The 20,417-nt window shown below is 38.6% G+C and overlaps 1 protein-coding gene across 2 annotated transcripts in view; it reads left to right on the top strand.

Moving 5' to 3' along the window:
* The window catches only part of LOC128017032 (tubby protein homolog), an 80,729-nt gene that overhangs the window by 33,372 nt on the left and 26,940 nt on the right, over positions 1 to 20,417 (top strand). The window contains exons 1-2 of one of the 2 annotated variants that reach the window (XM_052602088.1): positions 8,525 to 8,941; positions 13,706 to 13,757. In XM_052602088.1, coding sequence (XP_052458048.1) covers positions 8,904 to 8,941; positions 13,706 to 13,757 — 90 coding nt within the window. In that variant the 5' untranslated portion in view covers positions 8,525 to 8,903. Of the gene's footprint in view, positions 1 to 8,524; positions 8,942 to 13,705; positions 13,758 to 20,417 lie in introns of those variants that run through there. The other variant, XM_052602087.1, reaches the window with a different exon arrangement.

Here is a 20,417-nt window from a genome sequence, read left to right as displayed (position 1 = left end):
ATCGTTAATTTCTTAAGGATAATGCAGTCCCAATGAAAAAGGGTCACGATCGTGTGTTGGAACCACAGGCGGTGAGTAAAACTGCTTCAAATATTGTTGTTAATATTGTTAACTTAGCTATCGGCGCGTAAGCACATCAAGTAAACAACATGCGATGTTGTCATCAAACTGCACTTTCCACATGTACAGCTTAAAAAAAAATACAAAAAAAAGACGACATAAAGTGGAACTTAGTCATTTTCCAAAACCGCTAAGCAAATATATACAGTTTCAGTACATACCACATAGAGACGTCGTTGCTGATGCTGTTCTTGTTAAATTTCAGCCTCTGGATCTGATTCTGGATCATAAATAAACGGCTGAATCTGACTGTTAGCCATGGTTTGTTTTGGATGTTTTTTTCCTTACGGTAATGTCACAGCTTCCAAACGCTCTCAACGCAAAAGCTTACTCGCGCTCATGATTCTTTAGCTCCGCCCACACGTCACGCCTCCAGCCACTCGTGTTTTTCCGGGAAAAATCGGTACAGACTATCTTTCTCTTATGAATATAATAAAACTAAAGACTTTTTGGAGTTATGAAGGATGCAGTTCTACTCTATAGGTACTCAAGATTAACAGGATATTGAGTGAAAACGAGCATTTCACCCCCCTAAATTGAAGACCTTTTAAGCCTTTTTAAGGACCCTGTGGAATCCCTGAAACAGAAAATGTGTGCTGCATTAATCGCGCATTAATAAAATTAGTGCGGTTAAAATTAATTTGCATACATGTGTGCATAGATGGAATATGGTGGAGATATGTAGATCTGGAATCAGATGATCTACATATAGTCACCAGTGTGAGAACATTCTGCAGTACAAACACAAACGTGAGAGGCCCCACTACTGCATCACCCTCATTAGCGTGGATGGATATCTGGCAATAAGAGTTCATGGCAGCATACTTGCCTTCAAGCTGTACACACTCATTCATTCATGTTATGTAAGTTCTGTTGCAGAACTGGGGTGAGTGCTTGTGCACAGTCATTAACCCTGAGGTTCTAGCCATTCGTGTGTCTCTCTTCTCCTTGTCTGAACTACTGCACTAAAGTATTTGAGAATTTTCATGTTGCTTGTCTTGTAAGATCCTGGCACTGCTTTAGCTTGGCATAAATATTTTTATTTTTTTTATATTAAATCTAATAGTACATTTTTGTCCATAAATATCTGACTGTGTGAACAAAGCTAAGCAGCCTTATAAAAGTCAAATTTATATTTTCTTAATGTCAGGAAAATGTAGTGATGTTTCTTTCTAAGATATTTATGTCTTAAGTTCATATATTGCATCATTGTCACGGTTTACATACTGTGTTGGAATGACACAGAGATGACGGAGATAAACAAATGGAACAATCTTTAATGTAAATAAAGACTCCCACAGGTATGAACACACATGTAGACTGGACGCAGGACTCCGGAAAGCACAGGGCTTACATAATATAACTAAACAAGGGAATTACCAAGACACACCTGGAATCAATAAACACAGTAGGAACAGGAAAGAAACCAAATATGGGCAGGTAACATGAGAGAAAACTAGGTCATGGGGAGCAGAACACGGCACAGAAAGTCCATGTTCCTGACAATAAGCTATTGAATCTGTTATCATTCTTATTCATTTCAGTGAAAGCTGTTCGGCTGTTATTAATTTTAATAGTAAATTATATTAAAGATAAAAATGATTTTGTTTAAAGCAAAACCTCATATATTTTTTTTGGGTAGGTATAAATTAATTACCAATTAATAAAAATAATACATTTTTAACGAAATTAACTGTACAGCAGAAGGTTTTGCAATACTTAACTATAGCATATAGAAAAATGTTGACAAAAGGAATTTGAGATTGGTCTTGGGCTTTAACCATGACCTGGGCAAAATATCTACTAGGCTATAATATAATTAAATATTTAAATGTTTGAGACTTTTGACATTGATTATTTTGAATATTCATCAATGCAGAAAGATATCTTTTGTTGCCAGATGGTGTAGTTATAGCTTCTACCAGCAGAAGCTAATGCAGCCATGCTAACCTAACCTTGACCCTGTAGACATGTATTAGTCATCTAGACTAGACAGGGCACAGAATAATATAGAATGAAAGATTGTCTGTCTGTTTTTTTTTCATCCCTTACACCTCATATGTCTGTCTCTTTTATAGTGAGTCATCTGTGAATGAGATCTAAATGTCACCCTATAGATGGGTCTGTTCAGGCATGAGCTGTTATTTCCGTCATTGGGAATCGATGCAGACCATCATCCAACATTTCTCATACTTCCTCTTTGCCATTCACCCTCACTTTTTTTCTTCACCACATAAAGATTTAGTCCTCTGTTTGGAATAAAGACTCCTCTGTTTATATAGACCCTTCTCCACAAACCCAGCAAGCCATCTGGGATTTCCAGCCACTGCTAATGCAACCTCAATTATATGTCAGTAAATATTTATCTTCACAATGTGGCTGTAATCACAAAAGGTCTATATCTCATTGAGAACCGCTGCCTTATGAATGGTTTTTATTGAAAAGGTCATCAGATTGTTTTTAAATTAGAACTGATGGCTTATACTTCTATGATCTAGTTTTTGCCTGAATCTCCGAGCTATTGACATAAAAAGAGGAGACAGAAAGCCTTGAAGAGTTTCATGGAGTTTTAGTTTCATTTTGTATTGGTTTCCTGTGATTTTAATGTAATTTTGTGAACCTACGTCTCTGAGCTCATTAAAGAAAAAGCAGCCTTAGAGCAACTGGAACATAAGTTCATCCCCAATTAAAATGGAAAACCTTGGGATTGGTTTAAAATAGTGGGCAGAAGCAGGAATATATAATGTAATCAAAAGGGACGTCAGGATGCAGAGTCATTTCACTAGCACTCAAGATGAGCATGAGAGACTCTTTAACTTCGTATATGTCTTCTGTCTTTCTGCACAGTAAACATCCTATTTTAAATAATTTGTTCACAGGTCCAATAACTTATTTTTACATTATACATTAGTAGAACCACAATTGGGAAAAATCACAGACCTTTCCTCTGATTTGACAAGTATTTTGTTTAAGGCCCTGCCTTGTCCAATTTTTTTGTTTTATTATACAGTTTTACATATTTTACTGTTGCTTTTAAAAGTGGTATAAGTCCATAAGTTCATAAAACTTCAAAAATATAATTTTAACTTGAATATAGCATGTTTAAAGCAATCCTATTACTTTTAAATGTTGACCCTTCCTAAAAAGAAACCTTTAGCAAAACCAAATTCAGAGAAGAAAGTAAAATAGGTCAAATTTAATAATAATAAAGATTTTGTGACTTCTGCAGCAGTTTGGTTAAAAGCAATATTTATGCTAATGTTTTTGTTTTTTTTCTGCCATTTGATACAGTCTAGATAGCATAAGACACTGTAATGCACACATAATTGTCAATGACAGTGTCATTTGATCAAAATAAAAAAGAAAGATCTTACACGCACATATGCGCCCACACACAAAGCAGTGTAGGTTTATGTTCATTCATCAACAACTGTTGGCACCTCGTGTCCTGCATGGCTGATGGAGTCTCTGCATTATTAACAAAGCTCTTCATACTCTGGCTCCGCAGCTGCCCGCATGCGGGCCTTGGCAACATTAGCAAGCCCCATGTTACACAGAGACCCCCTGTCATGGCTATTCTCAACACTGAGGCACTACAGTGCATCAAAACAGCCAATATCTACTTTACATTTATGCAAGTGTCACACTTTATTGACTCTTTTTGGAAATTTGTCAATCAGGTTAGCAGTGTGCGTTCACTGTTAGCACAGCTTGATGGTGGACTACATAATTTTAGGCATGCTGGCCGTAGGTTTAGCTAATGGATCTGCCCAGGCGATGAGCTCAGTACAGTGTGATTTCAGACGGCTTGCAGCACCATCAAATATTTACCAGCCATGCTGCTTTTCCACCTGCTCTCCCTCTGCTGGAGCAGCATCACCCCACCATTTTCACTGTTTTTGACTGGTGCTCGGATGAATGTTGACCTCGGCTCCCCTGCAGGAACTGTTTGCAGGTCTCTGATGAACAGTTTTGGCCACTGAGTAGGATATGATAGTATACATTTCTTTTTTGAGCACCAGATGAAAGCAGGACAGATGTTTGTCTTATCTTTGCTTCTGTTCTTTTGTGTGAAATTAAAACTAGCAGCGACTGTCCTCCTTTCAGAGTCATATAATAATATGCTTTCATGTGGCCCAAGTTAATAATTAATTTATTAAATAATTAAATAACTGCTCTGATATGAGTTCCTTTTTTGAGTTAAATCAATTATATACATTTGTATAAGTGTTCATGGTCTCCCAATCTGATAACCGGGAATACAAAGCTGTCTTTGGGAAATTGTTTTTTTCTTTATGATCAGAGCTCCTAAGACAAGTAAACTGAACAAGAGAGATTAAAACCACAGATTCACTCTATATTTCCTGAACATGCTGCATTGTAACATTTCAGTCTATAAGACATACTTGGATAGTTTGCAATATCCAGCTCTAAACTGATGCCATTATTTAGAATTTGTTTTATTGTCATTAATGCTCAACCTGGATAAAACATATACATCACAAGCACAGAAGGAGAAGACTCAGAGGTAGTGTAAAAAAAGTATTAATTTACAGGCATTTCAGAGAAGCAGCATGTTAAACAGGTGAGTATATTATTCAATGAAGATAGATACCACTTAGTTTGAGCATAAACAGTACTTTGTTGTAGGTGCAGGCAGGTGTTTGGTGAAGGCTTAGTAAAGACTGGAATTGAAGACTGAATGAAGACAGTTAAGTATCCAAGGAAGTAGCTAGGTAAGTACTCATATGTGGAGAGACGAGACCAGACAAGGAAGAAGTGGAGAGTAACTACTCTCTCTCTCTCTCTCTATATATATATATGCCTTGATGAGATCATCTATGGCAGGTGTGTTGATGGCTGACTGATTGCAGAGTTGACCAGAAGGGATGCTGGGAAATGTAGTTCCCAGTGGACTGAGCTGGTTAGGGGTTGAAATCACTTCTTTCTCCGCCTCCTCATATGGGCTGAGGTTAGCTGGCATCTTGGTCTGTACTTTGGAAATTGTATGTGCCCCAAAACAGACATGTAGCCTGGAACACACATATGAAAAGCCATGGAATTGGTTGGGGTATTCTTATTAGAAGTGGACAGACCTAGAATGACTGAACTGGGTTTCCTGTAGTGATGCAAAGTCTGATTCATTTCCATATATAGGTTCTTTTCAGACAGATCAGCTCATTGAACCAGTTCAAAAAGCCTATTCATCAGTTCCTGACATTATAAAAGCAATAGCGTCTCTACGCATTTATTTTCTAACAGCTCAGTGCAATGTTATATCAATGAAAAATTCAAATAAGTCATTTGTAAACACATTGATACATTCAACAAAGTTATTCTTACAGATTATTACCATACAGTTCACTTACAGGTGCATTTCAATGAATTAGAATGTAATGGAAAAGTTAATTTAAGTAATTCAACTCAAATTGTTAAACTCGTGTATTAAAATAAATTAAATGTACACAGACTGAAGTAGTTTAAGTCTTTGGTTCTTTTAATTGTGATGATTTTGGCTTACATTTAACAAAAACCAACCAATTCATTTTTTAGTGAGTTGTTGGCCTTCTGGAAAATATGATCATTTACTGTACATATACTCAGTACTTGGTAGGGGCTCCGTTTGCTTTAATTACTGCCTCAATTCGGTGTGGCATGGAGGTGATCAGTTTGAGGCAGAGCTGAGGTGGTATGGAAGCCCAGGTTTCTTTGACAGTGGCCTTCAGCTCATCTGCTTTTTTTTGGTCTCTTGTTTCTCATTTTCCTCTTGACAATACAGAGACAGAGAATTTATGGGGTTCAGGTCTGGTGAGTTTGCTGGTCAGTGAAGCACACCAACACCATGGTCATTTAACCAACTTTTGGTGATTTTGGCAGTGTGGGTAGGTGCCAAATCCTGCTGGAAAATGAAATCAGCATATTCAAACAGCTGGTCAGCAGGAGGAAGCATGAACTTCTCTAAAATGGGTGCAGTGACTTTGGTTTTCAAAAAAAACAAAACAATGAACAAACACCAGTAGATGACATTCCAGCCCAAATCATCACAGACTGTGGAAACTTTACACTGGACTTCAAGCAACTTGGGCTACGAGCTTCTCCACCCTTCCTCCAGACTCTATTACCTTGGTTTCCAAATATAATACAAAATTGGCTCTCATCTGAAAAGAGGACTTTGGACCACTGGGCAACAGTCCAGTTCTCCTTCTCCTTAGCCCAGGTAAGATGCTTCTGACATTGTTTGTGGTTCAGGAGTGGCTAAACAAGAGGGATACGACAACTGTAGCCAAATTCCGCGACATGTCCATATGCCTTGACCCCAGCCTCAGTCCATTCCTTGTGAAGTTCACTCAGATTCTTGAATTGATTTTGCTTGACAATTCTCATAAGGCTGCGGTTCTCTCGGTTGGTTGTGCATCTTTTTTTCCACTCAGCTTTCTTTTAGCATGCTTGGATACAGCACTGTGAACTGCCAGCTTCTTATGGCAATGAATGTTTGTGGCTTACCCTCCTTGTGAAGGGTGTCAATGATTGTCTTCTGGACAACTGTTAGATCAGCAGTCTTCCCCAAGATTGTGTAGCCTAGTGAACCAAACTTAGAGACCATTTTGAAGGTTTAGGAATCATTTGCAGGTGTTTTGAGTTGAATAGCTTATTGGCATGTCACCATATTCTAATTTGTTGAGATATGAGATGAATTTGTGGGTTTTTGTTAAATGTGAGCCAAAACCATCACAATTAAAAGAACCAAAGACTTAAACTACTTCAGTGCAGTGCAGTGGCTGGAACTGAAAACTGACTGAAGACAGGTAACTATCCAAGGAAGTAGCCAGGTAAGTCCTCATACATAGACAGATGCAACCAGACAAGAAAGAAGTGGAGAGTAACCGATCTCATACTAGGCTTAATGAGATCATCTTTGGTGCGTGTGGTGATGGCTGACTGAGTGTAGGTGTTGACCAGAAGGGATGCTGGGAAATGTAGTTCTCGGTGGACTGCACTGGTGACTGAGGATAGTGAATTAAATCTCTTGAAAGATATTCAGCTTTCTATAAAACACTTTTGAGCCATTTACCAGCAAGATACTCACAAGCAGATGTTCTGTGTAATAAAGTATGTGAAGATATAGTCTGAGTTAGGTGTAAGTGGACTAAATGATTGGAACAGTCCAGCATATATCACCAGAGGGAAGTCTGTAATTTTTACAGACAAAAGTTAAACGGATCTACATGGAAATATCATTCACAATAATATCAGTAACATGCGTTTACAGGATATTGGCGAAGCTTCATTTCATGCCGACGTCTCTACTCTGTTTTCAGAGCCATTCACAGAGACTGCCATGCTTTTTGATTGATTGATTTACATGTTACATACTGTTCTAGTCCAGAATAGGCTGTTATGTGGACCAGACCTTTTGCAAGTTAATCAATGGTGTTTCTACTCTTGGGACTTGTTTAATGCATGGTTCTTTCCTAAAGTATTGTGCTGTAGTTTTACTTGTTTTCTTGCTGATTTTACTTCATATATTCTGATTCATTTAACTGGCAAAAACAGCACACACGCACACAAAGCGCCAAGAGCATTTTACTGGTAAAGGAAGTGTGTGCCTGACCCATGCACTAAATCAACATGACTAAGTGTGACACTAAGAAAGATGAGGGAGTCCAGAGGAGAGATGAGGAAGCTGATATACTGTAAAACAGAATACACTTCAGGCTCCATGACGATATTAGAGGCTTACAGGAGTGTGCTTGAGACAAATACGAAACGACATATAATTTAAAACCATACAGGAAGCTGAGGAAGATAATTTTTCATTTAGATTAAAGGAGCCACCATCATGTTTGATTAAAATTAGCATAAATGATTACAAACTGCTGCAGAAGTCATGCATCATTCTTAAATTCTGAATATGATTTTAGCATAGAAAGACAACATGCACAATGGTGACAAGTTAATTTATCTTTGTTCTTGGTGGCAGCTAATGAAGGCGGTGTGATAATGCTGTTATTAAAATATGTATATGAAGCCACTTCACATTTAGCTGAGTGAAGTACCGGGGACCAATAAACAAAGAGAAAATAATATGCTGAGTTTGGATTTAGCGTGTTAAACCAAAGACAATTACAACTGTGCTGCTCTGTCCCATGTTAATGAGCCCAGTGCTGAATTAAGGGATGAATAAATCATGGCTCAGAAAACGCATGTGAGGCTCCCGCTTTTCAGAGCCTCATGTGTATCTGTGTGTGTGTTGATGGACCAGCAGAGCATCGCAACGAACATCAAAGCAGCTAGACAAAAGGGATTCACTATATGTTCTCCCTTCTTGGGGCTGTGTGTAATGTTATAATGACGGTAGTCTGAAAGAGAGAACAAGCGAGAGAGTGAGAGAGAGAAGGGAGGGAAGGAGGCAGTCGGTACAAGGCAGAGTGAGCGAGAGCCACAGTACACAGAGCAGCATATAAGATGATGACGAGAGACACACATTGAAGGTGAACGGAAGAATAAAACACAAGGGATTGTGAACAAACAGAAAAGAAGCACATGTCGAGGGAACTGGAGTCACACCGAGGCAGCTGAGTCCGGCTCACAATGGAAAGGATCCATTGCGGATTGCAGGCAGAATATGTGTGAATGGAAGAGACTGTAGATCTGTAGATAGCGGAGACAGAAGTGCAGGGAATGGTTGGGCTGAATGGGCTCTGTTGGCATCGCTGCTACTGTCCTACTCTGTTGCTGCTACTCTTCCTCCTGCCCTCTGAACCTGTTCAACGCATACAGATATGAGCTCCAAACACTCATCTGACTGGATCCCTTACAGGTACATATGTTTGTTGGTGAGAGAGTGAGCATGTGTGTTTGGTTGGAGTGGATAGGTGTCTTTGATGGGGGAAATACCTGTAGGATGATGAATGGAGTGGTTTGCTGACAGGGCTGTAAAGGTGATCCTCTCGTCCTTGTCTTTATCTGTTGTACTTTCATGTTTCTCATGCTGCTAGTTTAGCGCTCAGAGCTAGTTTGTGAGTGTCTGGTTGTGTAGATGCTGCTGAAGTTTTGTTTATATAAGCTGGTCTAAATCTATTAAAGGGCTCAGCAATAACTATGGCCCTTTCTGAGCCGGTTGACGTAACTGTCACTGCTGCATTGTCACTATACCTTGTCTGTCAGTGCTATGGCTGTATTGACTGTATGTTGTTTGTGTTTGTATGCTTTTGGAACTTTTAGAACTCCAACTGGCTCCCATAGATGAGATATTTATTTATTTATTTATTTATTTATTTATAATATACTTTCCTAACTAAAAAACAAACAACAACAACACACCATACATAATAATAAAACAAAATTAATTCATGCATTCATTTAGCTCACGCTTTTATCCAAAGCGACTTACAATTGCTATATATGTCAGAGGTCACACACATCTGGAGCAACTAGGGGTTAAGTATCTTGCTCAATGCTCAGGGACACATTGGTGTCTCACAGTAGATTTGAACCCGGGTCTCTCACACCAAAGGCATGTGACTTATCCACTGCGCCATGCATATGTATTGAATTTCACTTTCAGAATGTTAACACTTTGTGACACTTATAAAAATGTGTGAAGTCAGAGTTTTTCTCTGATATATATTAACTAGGCTCTTTTATTTTTTCAGAATACTCTGCATTAATTTTGCATATAACTTTTTTTTTTAATTTAGGTGGGGTATGATCAATGATTATCAGTGTAAATAGTAATATAATCATGCTTTTGATTTATATTTGCTGTTGGAGGCATATCTGCTGCTGCTTCTTATAGGAGGCTCATTGCCATGGCTGCACGGCCTCTGCTCTCTCATTGGCTCTTGGTTGCTATAAGTTACAAGCCCACTTTCCTCCTCTCTTTCTTTGGAAAATTACATCAGGGAGCACTTGCCGCTTGTTGTAAAGAGCTAAAGGTACCGCTCAACCTACCCTGGAGGGTCTAAGACGATCTCTATGGGAGTGTGTTTTGATTGTGAAGATATGCCCTCTCCCACACCCCAGTTTCTTGTGTGTGAGGTCTGTGATTGTGACCTGAACGGATCTGAGAAATCTAACCAGCTTTGGCACTAGAGAAGCTCAAGGGAACTGTAATGGAAAGAGAAGCACATGAGTCACTTGTTTTAAATAAACCCGTAGAAAAGAAAATCATAAATTATATCTCTCACTTGTTGTTGTAGTCAGAAGTGGGATAAGAAGGAGAGTTATTTGAACCTTAAGAAATGTTTTCCATAATTTACTATAATTTGCTGTTGTTCAAAACCTTTAAGACTTTTTTTCTGCAGAACAGAAAATAATATTTTCAATGAAAGCCATGCAGTACAATGTTATCACTGGGGTCCAAATATTTAGTGTCCCACAGAAAATATAAATTCACACAGCTTTGGAATGTCATGAGGGTGTGTAAATAATCATAAACTGCATTTTTGGGAGAATATAGGACAATAGTAAACTCCTTGAGAGATGTCAACAGCTCAACCCATTCTATCTATCCACTGTATATTTGCTAACATAAATCTGCAATTAATCATTCAATAACTTCCTTGGCCAAGAAAGAGCAACCTATGAGCAATAGCTTTTTTCCATCTGAAATGTTCTTTGTTCTTTGGTTTATAAAAATATATTGAAAAAAAAATTGCCCTAAGAGCAAGTTATTTATTTTTCATTGGTTCTAGTTAAAATATAGAAGTGAATCATTACCCTACTTTTTTTTTAATTGGATGAATAAAACTTTTTTTTTTTTCAGTGTATATATTGTGCCTTAGAGCTGTGGTTGAATATTTGGATCACTCATATGTGAATTTCAGAAATGATTCCCATCCTAAAAAGAAAGTAGGTCAATAATTAGAGAAGCAGCAGTAGGGTGATTGGCTATTAAGTGTCTTGCTTTCAGGCAGACTGGTAATGCAGCAAGATCTGGATCTCTGCCTTTGTGATGGTAGTCAATATTCTTATGTTTGACACCCCCTGCAGTCTAAAGGACTAGGAAACAAACAGCAGTGGGAAGGTAATGTGTCCTTCTCTCATGTCTCCCTTTGTCAGCAGGGCCATTGAGCTCTTCATGGCTTTTTTCCCTTGTGTGATGAGCATCTCCTCCCCTGCAGATGGGGCTTGCTATAAAAAATGTATTGAACTTAGAGATCACGCTGGCATAGCTGGGGTTGCCTCAGCTGGACGTTCTGCATCACAATCACAAACACTAATTTCACAGCCTTGACTAGTTTATGAGTGAGCCAGTGTGCTCTGGTAGGTTACAAACCTACATGGACAAACCTTCCTGTTGTTGTCCTGTGACACACTCAGTGAATAGCAGCAGATAGTCGAGAAAAGACTGAATCAAAATTAGAGTCTCATTGCGTAATCACAGAGAAAGAAACATGTGGCTCCAAGAAAAAAAAAAAAGACTTGCATAACTCTTTAGAAAAGTGTGACTGACCTTCGTTCTTGAATTGTGTAGCAGAGTAGTGTAAAGAAATACACAATCATCCCTACTGCTTTAAGGGGAAAAATGTATTCTGTTATTATCACTTGCTCTCAAAATCTTTTTTTTTTTTTTACACTCCATGCAATATAAAAGAAGCAGAAGAAAAGTGAACTTAATTTAAGATCTGTTCTCTAAAAACAGACCTTGTCTGATGTCTCGTGCAATTTTACTTCTTGAGTAAATCCTAATTTAGGATTTTTTTTTTTGATATTTTTGCTGGAATACAAGACAAAAATGAGTATTATTTTTTACAGTGCTCATAATGCTTGAACATTCTTGTGGGTCATAGCTCGTTTTGTTTTGATTTTAAATAAATTATTCACCGTTTCTTTCTGTAGTGCATTTTAATTGTTTTAATGAGAAATTGCAGTTAAAAGTACAGCATGCAAATCAGCAAATGTTATTTTCTTATTCCATTACACACACATACAAACACCCGCATGCACATACACATACACATATACACACACACACACACACACACACACACACACACACACACACACAATGACACACAAAGTGAATTGTCACTGTCATCAGCGAAGCTTGATAGTGAGGGAGAGAAATTCTACTGCACATTGCAGGCAGCTGTCAGAACATATCAATTTATTTCTCATCCCTTGTTGACCCTCATTATAACCACTCTGTTTATGTCATTATCCGCCAATCTAATGGGAACTGACACTCTTGACTGCTAACATATTAGGCATTATGCTTCGTGCATGTGTGCATTTATGTATTTTAGCTTTAAAAGGGAGTTCATGAATGTGTGCAAATAAGCATGACTATTTCTGTATTCTGAGGTTTGAGTAAGTGTGCGAGTTACCAGAATAGTTGTCAGTATTCGAGTGTGTGTTTGTGGGCATGTATCTTCATGCCCATGTGCATGTGTGATAAAAGGGTGTCAGTGTTGGCAGTCCACAGAGAGTTCGATTTCTCAGGTTTAAATAAAAAAAGTTGAGACTCTAAGGTCTTTGCAGCTAGGCACTGGAATATCCATCCGAGCAAGAGGAAGAAAGACTCTAGTATAATCCTCCTGAAAAGACAAGTTTAGAGCATCATCTATCTATAGGTCTGTCTGTCGTTCTTTCTGTTCTTTTTATCGTTCTGTCACTCAGTCTATCTATTGTTCTAGCTTCCATTTTATCCTTCTAAAAACATGTAAAAATGAGAGCTTTTGATTAGCATGTTTGTTTGTGTTTTATAATGCCATCAAGGAAATGAGTAAATGCCTGTGGTGTTCTGAACTGCTGTTCATCTTTTTTTAATGATTTCTTTATTGTCTAATGACATCCCTTGATTTCTTTACCGTATTTGTAACTGTGCATCTCTATACGCTGATTGATTGTGAAATACGTTCCTATCAATTGTTCAAACCAGCACCCTGGTTGTGCTGTACAGATTATACAGCACAAATCCTTTTCCACACCACCCTTGATCTGTCACACTTCTTCTCCATGCATGACCCACCACAGCCACAGAGGAAGCCCTCCATTGCCATTTAATTAACACAGCTTTTGGTTCAGCAATAACAGGCAGCAGAAATGCATAAGGAGGTCTGGAGTGAATGTCACAGCTGATTAAAGTGAATGAGAGGAGGGACAGGCAGAGCACAAAAGCCTCACTAAAGACCTCCCTCCTCACAGGACCTGAAAAAGCTCAATGAGTCATAGGCATGACCAACACAGCAGCACTGTCTGTGTCATTAAAAAAAAATATTTTCATATGTGCTATTTATATACTGTTTTGCCCATATTATAGGTTTAATGACTAGTAAATAAAGAGCGACTGGTGGCTTTTTCAATAATGTATGAGCTAAGATATGCTGAATACTGAAGACTTATGTCATATCCTGTGCAGCAGAGTTTTAGTGGAAACTCTTTTCTGTAAAGAGCACCTTTGGTTACATCACTGATAGGTTATATTTTTCTTTCACCGTATGCTTCTCTTGGCGCTGGACTATCTTTTAATACACAAAAGGACCTCTAGTAATTTCGTCTCTGTTGGTGCTATTCTCTCACTGTGGCACATCTTTTTTTGATAGGTTTCCCCATTAATCTTGTTTTTTTTCTCCTGCAGCACCTTGGATGATGAGGGCACGAACCTACGACAACAGAAGCTTGACAGACAGGTGAGTCTTCCTTTGGTTTCTTTTCAGCACTGTGTTCAGAAGACTTGGCTCAAAGGAAATTAGATAAATAAATAAAAAAATAACAAAAACAAAACAGGCAGAAACAGAGCAATGAGAGAGAAACCGTTCATTGAGGAGTCACGTCATGGAAACATATTCTCAAGACAGTTTAAAGAAAAAGGCTTTGATAAGATTCCATATGCCAACAGTCCCTTTGCCTTACGTTATGTGCTGTTACTTCAATAGACTTGCCCCAGATAGCTTTGAAAACTTATGCCAAGATAGATTCTTTCAGTTAGCCAGACTCGTTCCTCTGTGGTCTTCAATAGCCTTGCAGTTTGCATTTGGAATTCTGATAATCCTTTGTTATTTAACACACTAGACGCTTAGAACGGCAGATGGTTTCCTTGGAAACCTTCACAAAGTTTTTGGGCAGTCCATGTTAGTACTCTATGAGTTAGTTATTCTTTTCCACAAGCATATAATTTTCCTCAAATTTCTTTAGGCATTAAGTACTGACAGTTGGAATTAAACCCTGACCAGGAGCAGTGAAAAACACTGCAGGAATGTAAGATTTTTTATTTAAATTCTTTTTTTTTTAAGTGACTATCTGGTTGTACACGGTCCAGGGTCATCACATGTGGTTGCGGCAACCCCCGGCCGATCCTTTGTTGAATCCGCTGGCCATTACTTGTTATAGCCGCTGGCTGCTGCCCACTCATGCCATTCCTCAATCTTTGCAAGGACAATCTGGTCCTTCTGACTCACGGTATGGGAGTAGGTTTACATATGTAAAGGTTTTTGCCAGCGACGATTCAAATGCGAGTTTTGAGCAGTGTAGAGTACTGCTTGTTGTTTGTCTTTTCTCCGATCACAAATGCAGACATGGTTATATGTTTTCGTGGCGCGATATGTAATGCAACGCGTAAGTCATTATAAGCTGTAATTATGTTACCACTGGATGCAACAACTGCCTCGTTTGTAATGGGTTTTATTGTTTTTGTCCTGTCATGCCAGTATTCTGACTGAGACACGCCATAACAGTATATTTTGAGAGGTGTAACATATTAAGAAATGCATAAAAACTATACTGAACAAAATTATAAACGCAACACTTTTTGTACAAACGCAAAGTGATTGTACTTGCACGACACCCCACACTTTGTGACTCCTATACTTCCTGACTGGCGGACCAGTGTTTTTTGCACAAAAGTTAATACTGTACATTTGCATATATAGATATCATATACATAGTCTATATTTCTATTTTCATAGTCTATATTCCTACTACTGCAGCATAGTTTTATTATTATGTTTCTTATATTGTATGTATGTATATATATATGTGTGTGTGTGTGTGTGTGTATAGTTTGTGTATGTGTGTGTATAGTGTAAAGTCTTGGCATTCATTGTGGACCGCAAAGTAAGAATTTCATTGCTCAGGGTAACTTGTTTTCCTCACTGGGTACATGACAATAAAAGCTTTGAATTGAATTGAATTTTATTTTATTTTTGCCCCCATTTTTCATGAGCTGATCTTAAAGATCTAAGAATTCTTCTATGTACACAAAAAGCCTATTTCTCTCAAATATTGTTCACAATTCTGTCTAAATCTGTGTTAGAGAACACTTCTTCTTTGCAGAGATAATCCATACACCTTACAGCTGTGGCATATCAAGATGCTGATTAGACAGCATGATTATTGCACAGGTGTGCCTCAGGCTGCCCACAATAAAAGGTCATTCTAAAATGTGCAGTTTTACTGTATTGGGGGTCCAAAAACCAGTCTGTATCTGATGTGACCACCGTTTGTCTTGTAAGGTCCAGACACTCGGCCCAAGGAAGGTATCCGGTGCTGGATGAAGGTTTCCTGCGTGTTCTGTCTTTCAGCGCGCAGAGTTATTCATTTTAGGTTAAACTCAAATCTGACTCCATTTTATTATTTAATCTGACTCCATTTTAGTATGACCTCGAATTTAGGTTGAAATGCAAATTGGTTGTATGCCTTTTTAATTAATATTCTTCTGACATTTGATTATTCTAGTTAACTCTATTTTTATATTAACTCATTCATTCGGGTGCTCATGTTGCTAACAAGGATACAACGTAATCCACTAGTCAATAATTACAGAGTAAGACAGAATAGAATCAAAATGTAACAATTTATTTACAGTCAGGTAGATATGTATTTTGCCAATTACATATCCAATTGAAACACATCAAATCATATCAATACAAAACATCAAATTCTCAAAGATGAATCTAAAAGTAAAATATGCATACCTGACCTTAGAAAATACATAGTATGAAGTGAAGAGACACACAACACACTACGGGCTTTCTGGCTACAGAAATCGCCCTGATCCTTTTGCTGCAATCCTTTAAATACCTCAGACCAAGACAAACATCCCCCGAGATGAAGACAGAAACTAACAATTGGAATTTGCATTAACTCAGGTCCCAAGCCTGGGTGGTTTTACAACTCAATGGGAAAAGCGGGTAATTTACATGGAGGGCCCTAGGAAAGGACACTCCCATCACAGCAATCAAGATATCTTTTGACTCTTCAGATCTGTATTATCTTCTAATCTACTTTTGTAAGATTGAGACCATTGTACCAGTTGCACTGAGACATTTCCAATGATACTATACATGAGTGTTAGATCACTTGCATTGATATTTTCATGTAATCATTTTGAGCAGACTGAGTAGAAGGAAGAATGGGTGAAGGGATTTATAATGAAACAAATGGCCAGAAGGGGAGGAGGTCTCCTGCTCCTCCACTCTGTGGGGTGTCTCGAAGATGCTTGTGTATGTTTGTATTGTCTGTTTCTCAGGAGATCAAAGTATCTCAGGTTCTTTTGTCCTTACAGTCTCACACAGTGCAGCACATTTCCTTCGCATATAGTTGATCAGGATGTTGATTGTGGCCTGTGGAATGTTGGTCCACTTCTCTTCAATCGGTTTCTGTTTATTTCACTTATAAAGTACACATTAATACAACAGCTGCTGCCCAAGGTGCTGTACAAAAAAATGTGGTTATGCGAAGTTGCTGGATATTGGCAGGAACTGGAACACGCTGTTGTATACGCTGATCGAGAGCATCCCAAACATGCTCAATGGGTGATATGTCTGGTGAGTATTCTGGCCATGCAAGAACTGCGATGTTTTCAGTTTTTTCAGGAATTGTGTACAGATCCTTCCAACATGGGGATGTGCGTTATCATGCTGCAACATGAGGTGATGGTCGTGGATGAATGTCACAACAACGGGCCTCAGGATCTCGTCACTGTATCTCTCTGCATTCAAAATGACATCAATAAAATGCACCTGTGTTCATTGTCCATAACATACACCTGCCTATACCATAACCCCACCGCCACCATACACCACATGATTCACAATGTTGACATCAGCAAACCGCTCACCCACAAGATGCCATACATGCTGTCTGCCATCTGCCCTATACAGTGAAACCCGGGATTCATCCGTGAAGAGAACACCTCTCCAAAACACAAGACACCATCGAATGTGAGCATTTGCCCACTCAAGTCGGTTACGAAGACGAACTGCAGTCAGGTCAAGACCCCGATGAGGACGACAAGCATGCAGATATACTTCCCTGAGATGGTTTCTGACAGTTTGTGCAGAAATTCTTTGGTTATGCAAATCAGCCAATATTGTCCAATCAGCATCTTGATATGCCACAGCTGTGAAGTGGATTCTATCTAGGCAAAGGAGAAGTGCTTATTAACCCAGATTTAGACAGATTTGTGAACAATATTTGAGAGAAATAGGCCTTTTGTGTACATAGGAAAAGTCTCCATGAGAGTTAAGCTCATGAAAAATGGGGGCAAAAACAAAAGTGTTGAATTTATAATTTTGTTAATGCATCCGTTTAATGCATTCTTGCTGAATAAAAGTATTAATTCCTAAAATATCTTGCTGTCCAAAATCTGAATGGTAATGTGTACTGTGGATATATATATATATTTCAATCAGGACCACTTCCGTCAAGTATATTTAATGACAATTATAATTGCATACAGTTAGTGTTGGTGGTATGGTTATGTTCTGGGCAACACTCCACACGCCTGTCCATGCAGCCATGCTTGGACAGAGCGGGGAGAGCAGCAAGACAAACCCCCCTGGGGTACAGAACAGAACCATTATAAGCATACATAATTAAAATTCACAATTACATGAGTTGTAAACAAAATGTCATAGAGACTGCTTCCAATGAAGACACTGTAAAGAGAGAACAGATCAGATTACAGGTTCAGCTGGTGGAGTTGGGGTTGGAGGAGGGAGTTAATTGCAAGCAGAAATGCGATGGAGAGACACTGAATAATGGCAATTTAAATAGACCTCAGGTGATAGGTGTCAAGACTGGATTGGTACACGTCAGGAACAGCTGACTGTCAGCTGATGCAAGCATGACTAACATGACCTGACTGAACTAACGCGATGCTCGATATATATATACATTATTACGGATGTGCTTCAAAGTCATTTTTACTACAATGAGTAGCTAGCTTTTTTTTTCAGAAATTAAATGTCATTATTTAAGATTATTATTATGAGATGTAGTTCATAATTAAACATGATTAGGAATTAATATTGAAATACTAGTGACATTCAGCAAAATACTGTAGTTGCAGGTAGCAGTATCGCGATCAGGGTATCTGGGTTATTCAAACAGATTTAGTTGGTTTGCTTTCAGAATTCAGACAGATATAAAAAGAGCTGGGACAGAGCTGGGACAGATTTAGGGTGTTAGAGGAGACAGAAAGAGCATCTGCCTCAGCCTTGAAACCTTTTTTCAGAGAAAACTGACAGGCCTGTCAAAGTCCTTCCTCTCATAAGCTGTCCAAAATGTCTAGAGGTGGGCTGTAGATGGGAGATAGGATTTTAATGAGCTGTAAACATTAGGAACCCAAACCTTTGTTTTCCTTGCCTCTGCAGTGGGGGAGTTTGGAGGATATCTCCTTGAGGGTGCTTTGCATCTGTTTGTTTGCTGTTGTGTTGTAGACACCAGAGGTTTCTGCAGCTGGATAGGGAGACACGCATAATTTGCTCCAAATCTGGACTCAAGCCAATAGGTTTAGCCCACAGCACTCGGCTGCTCTTTAATGAACCTCCCACACTCTTCACAAGACCATGAGACCAAATTACCATGTTTATTGCCTATCTGCTTTGCATAATAACCTTGAAGGAGCCAAGCCTGAAATTGTTGAGCATCACCTTAGCCAGCCTCTTTGTGCTCTCTATGGCCTCATGAGTCTTTGACCACTGCATTTCAATGAATTTTAAGGTGCTGTATCAATGCATATTCAGAACAATCACTTTCAATGATACTGAAACATTATGTTTTATGTGGTAGCGCTGTTTAGCATCAGCTCTGAAAACAGAGCACAGACGGCGAACGTGTTTAGGAAATGTGTTCACAGATAAACAACTTTTTATTAGAACATCAATATGGAGATCTGTGTGCGCTGCACAAAGGCATGTTTTCCCAAGCAACAAGGTACCGCAGATAGAACGAGCTTTGTGTAGAAACCCCTGAGGGAGATGCAATCTTGTAGGAACATGAAGAATTATTAAAAACACATGAATTCATTGTCTTTGCATAAGGATGACAAATTTTAGAGCCAAACCAAATCATAAGATTCAAATCTAAGGATTTTAGCTTTTGTTTTAGTGGTGTCTCTATGATATTATGAAAAGAAGACTGTGTATTGACACATTACACAGATCTGTTTTATTCCGATTCACAACCTCTTGATCTGATTTGATTTTGATTTGTTTGGATATATATGTCAATTTTTCTTCATAAAAACAATCTCTCATTACTGTGCATTACTGTATTGTTAAATGGTTCATCGATGCCCATTTTCCACAAGCTAATTTGATTCTTTAGGGTCTTAATGAAAAGTCTGTAACATATTGCTTCAAATTTCTCAATGGTAGTGTAAAAAACACTTTTTTTTTTTTACCCTGTCAAAAACAGCTCTTTTCAGAGCAAGCCGTTTTGTAGCATTTTCCTTTAAATGTTAATGAGCTCTGCTATCCCCACCCCCTTTTCGGAGCCACTCTCAGGGAGACTGTTTACTTTTATTGTGAAACTTGCTAATTAGCACATTATTAGGAAAGGCGATTTGCAAAGATTATACTCACTTTTTCTGTTGGTGAAGCTGGACCATGAATGATTTGCGAAATGTAGATCAGATCAGATGTAGATCAGGGTTGTATTCCCTTCAGAAACAAATACAATCCACTGCGTCTTCTGTGGCTCACATCGGGAGTAATTAATGACTGCTTTGTTCATTATTACATCCAACAAGAGAACACCTTAATCACTTTGGAGACATTTTTGTCTACATCTGGTGGTGAAACAATGGTGGACTGATGACAGCTCACTCAGGGCGGGTCTAAGCCTTAGGTAATACGCCAGTCCAGTCTGTGCTGAAAGGCTACTGTCAATCAAACTAGCGTGATAGGGGCCTGTCTGTGTGATGTCACAAAGACAGGCATCTTAAATCAGCTTGATTTGAGAAAGTGGTAAAGATTTTAGTAGAATAATCAGGGTGGTTGTGTACACACACTGCGAACACAGTTTCTGTTCAAATAACTTGTAAAAGTGCATGTAGCATCTGACGA

This window comes from Carassius gibelio, chromosome A7, assembly GCF_023724105.1.
Source record: "Carassius gibelio isolate Cgi1373 ecotype wild population from Czech Republic chromosome A7, carGib1.2-hapl.c, whole genome shotgun sequence".
Taxonomy (NCBI): Eukaryota; Metazoa; Chordata; class Actinopteri; order Cypriniformes; family Cyprinidae; genus Carassius; species Carassius gibelio.
The sequence above is the reverse complement of the archived record's forward strand: the minus strand, read 5'-3'. Positions and strand labels throughout refer to the sequence as shown.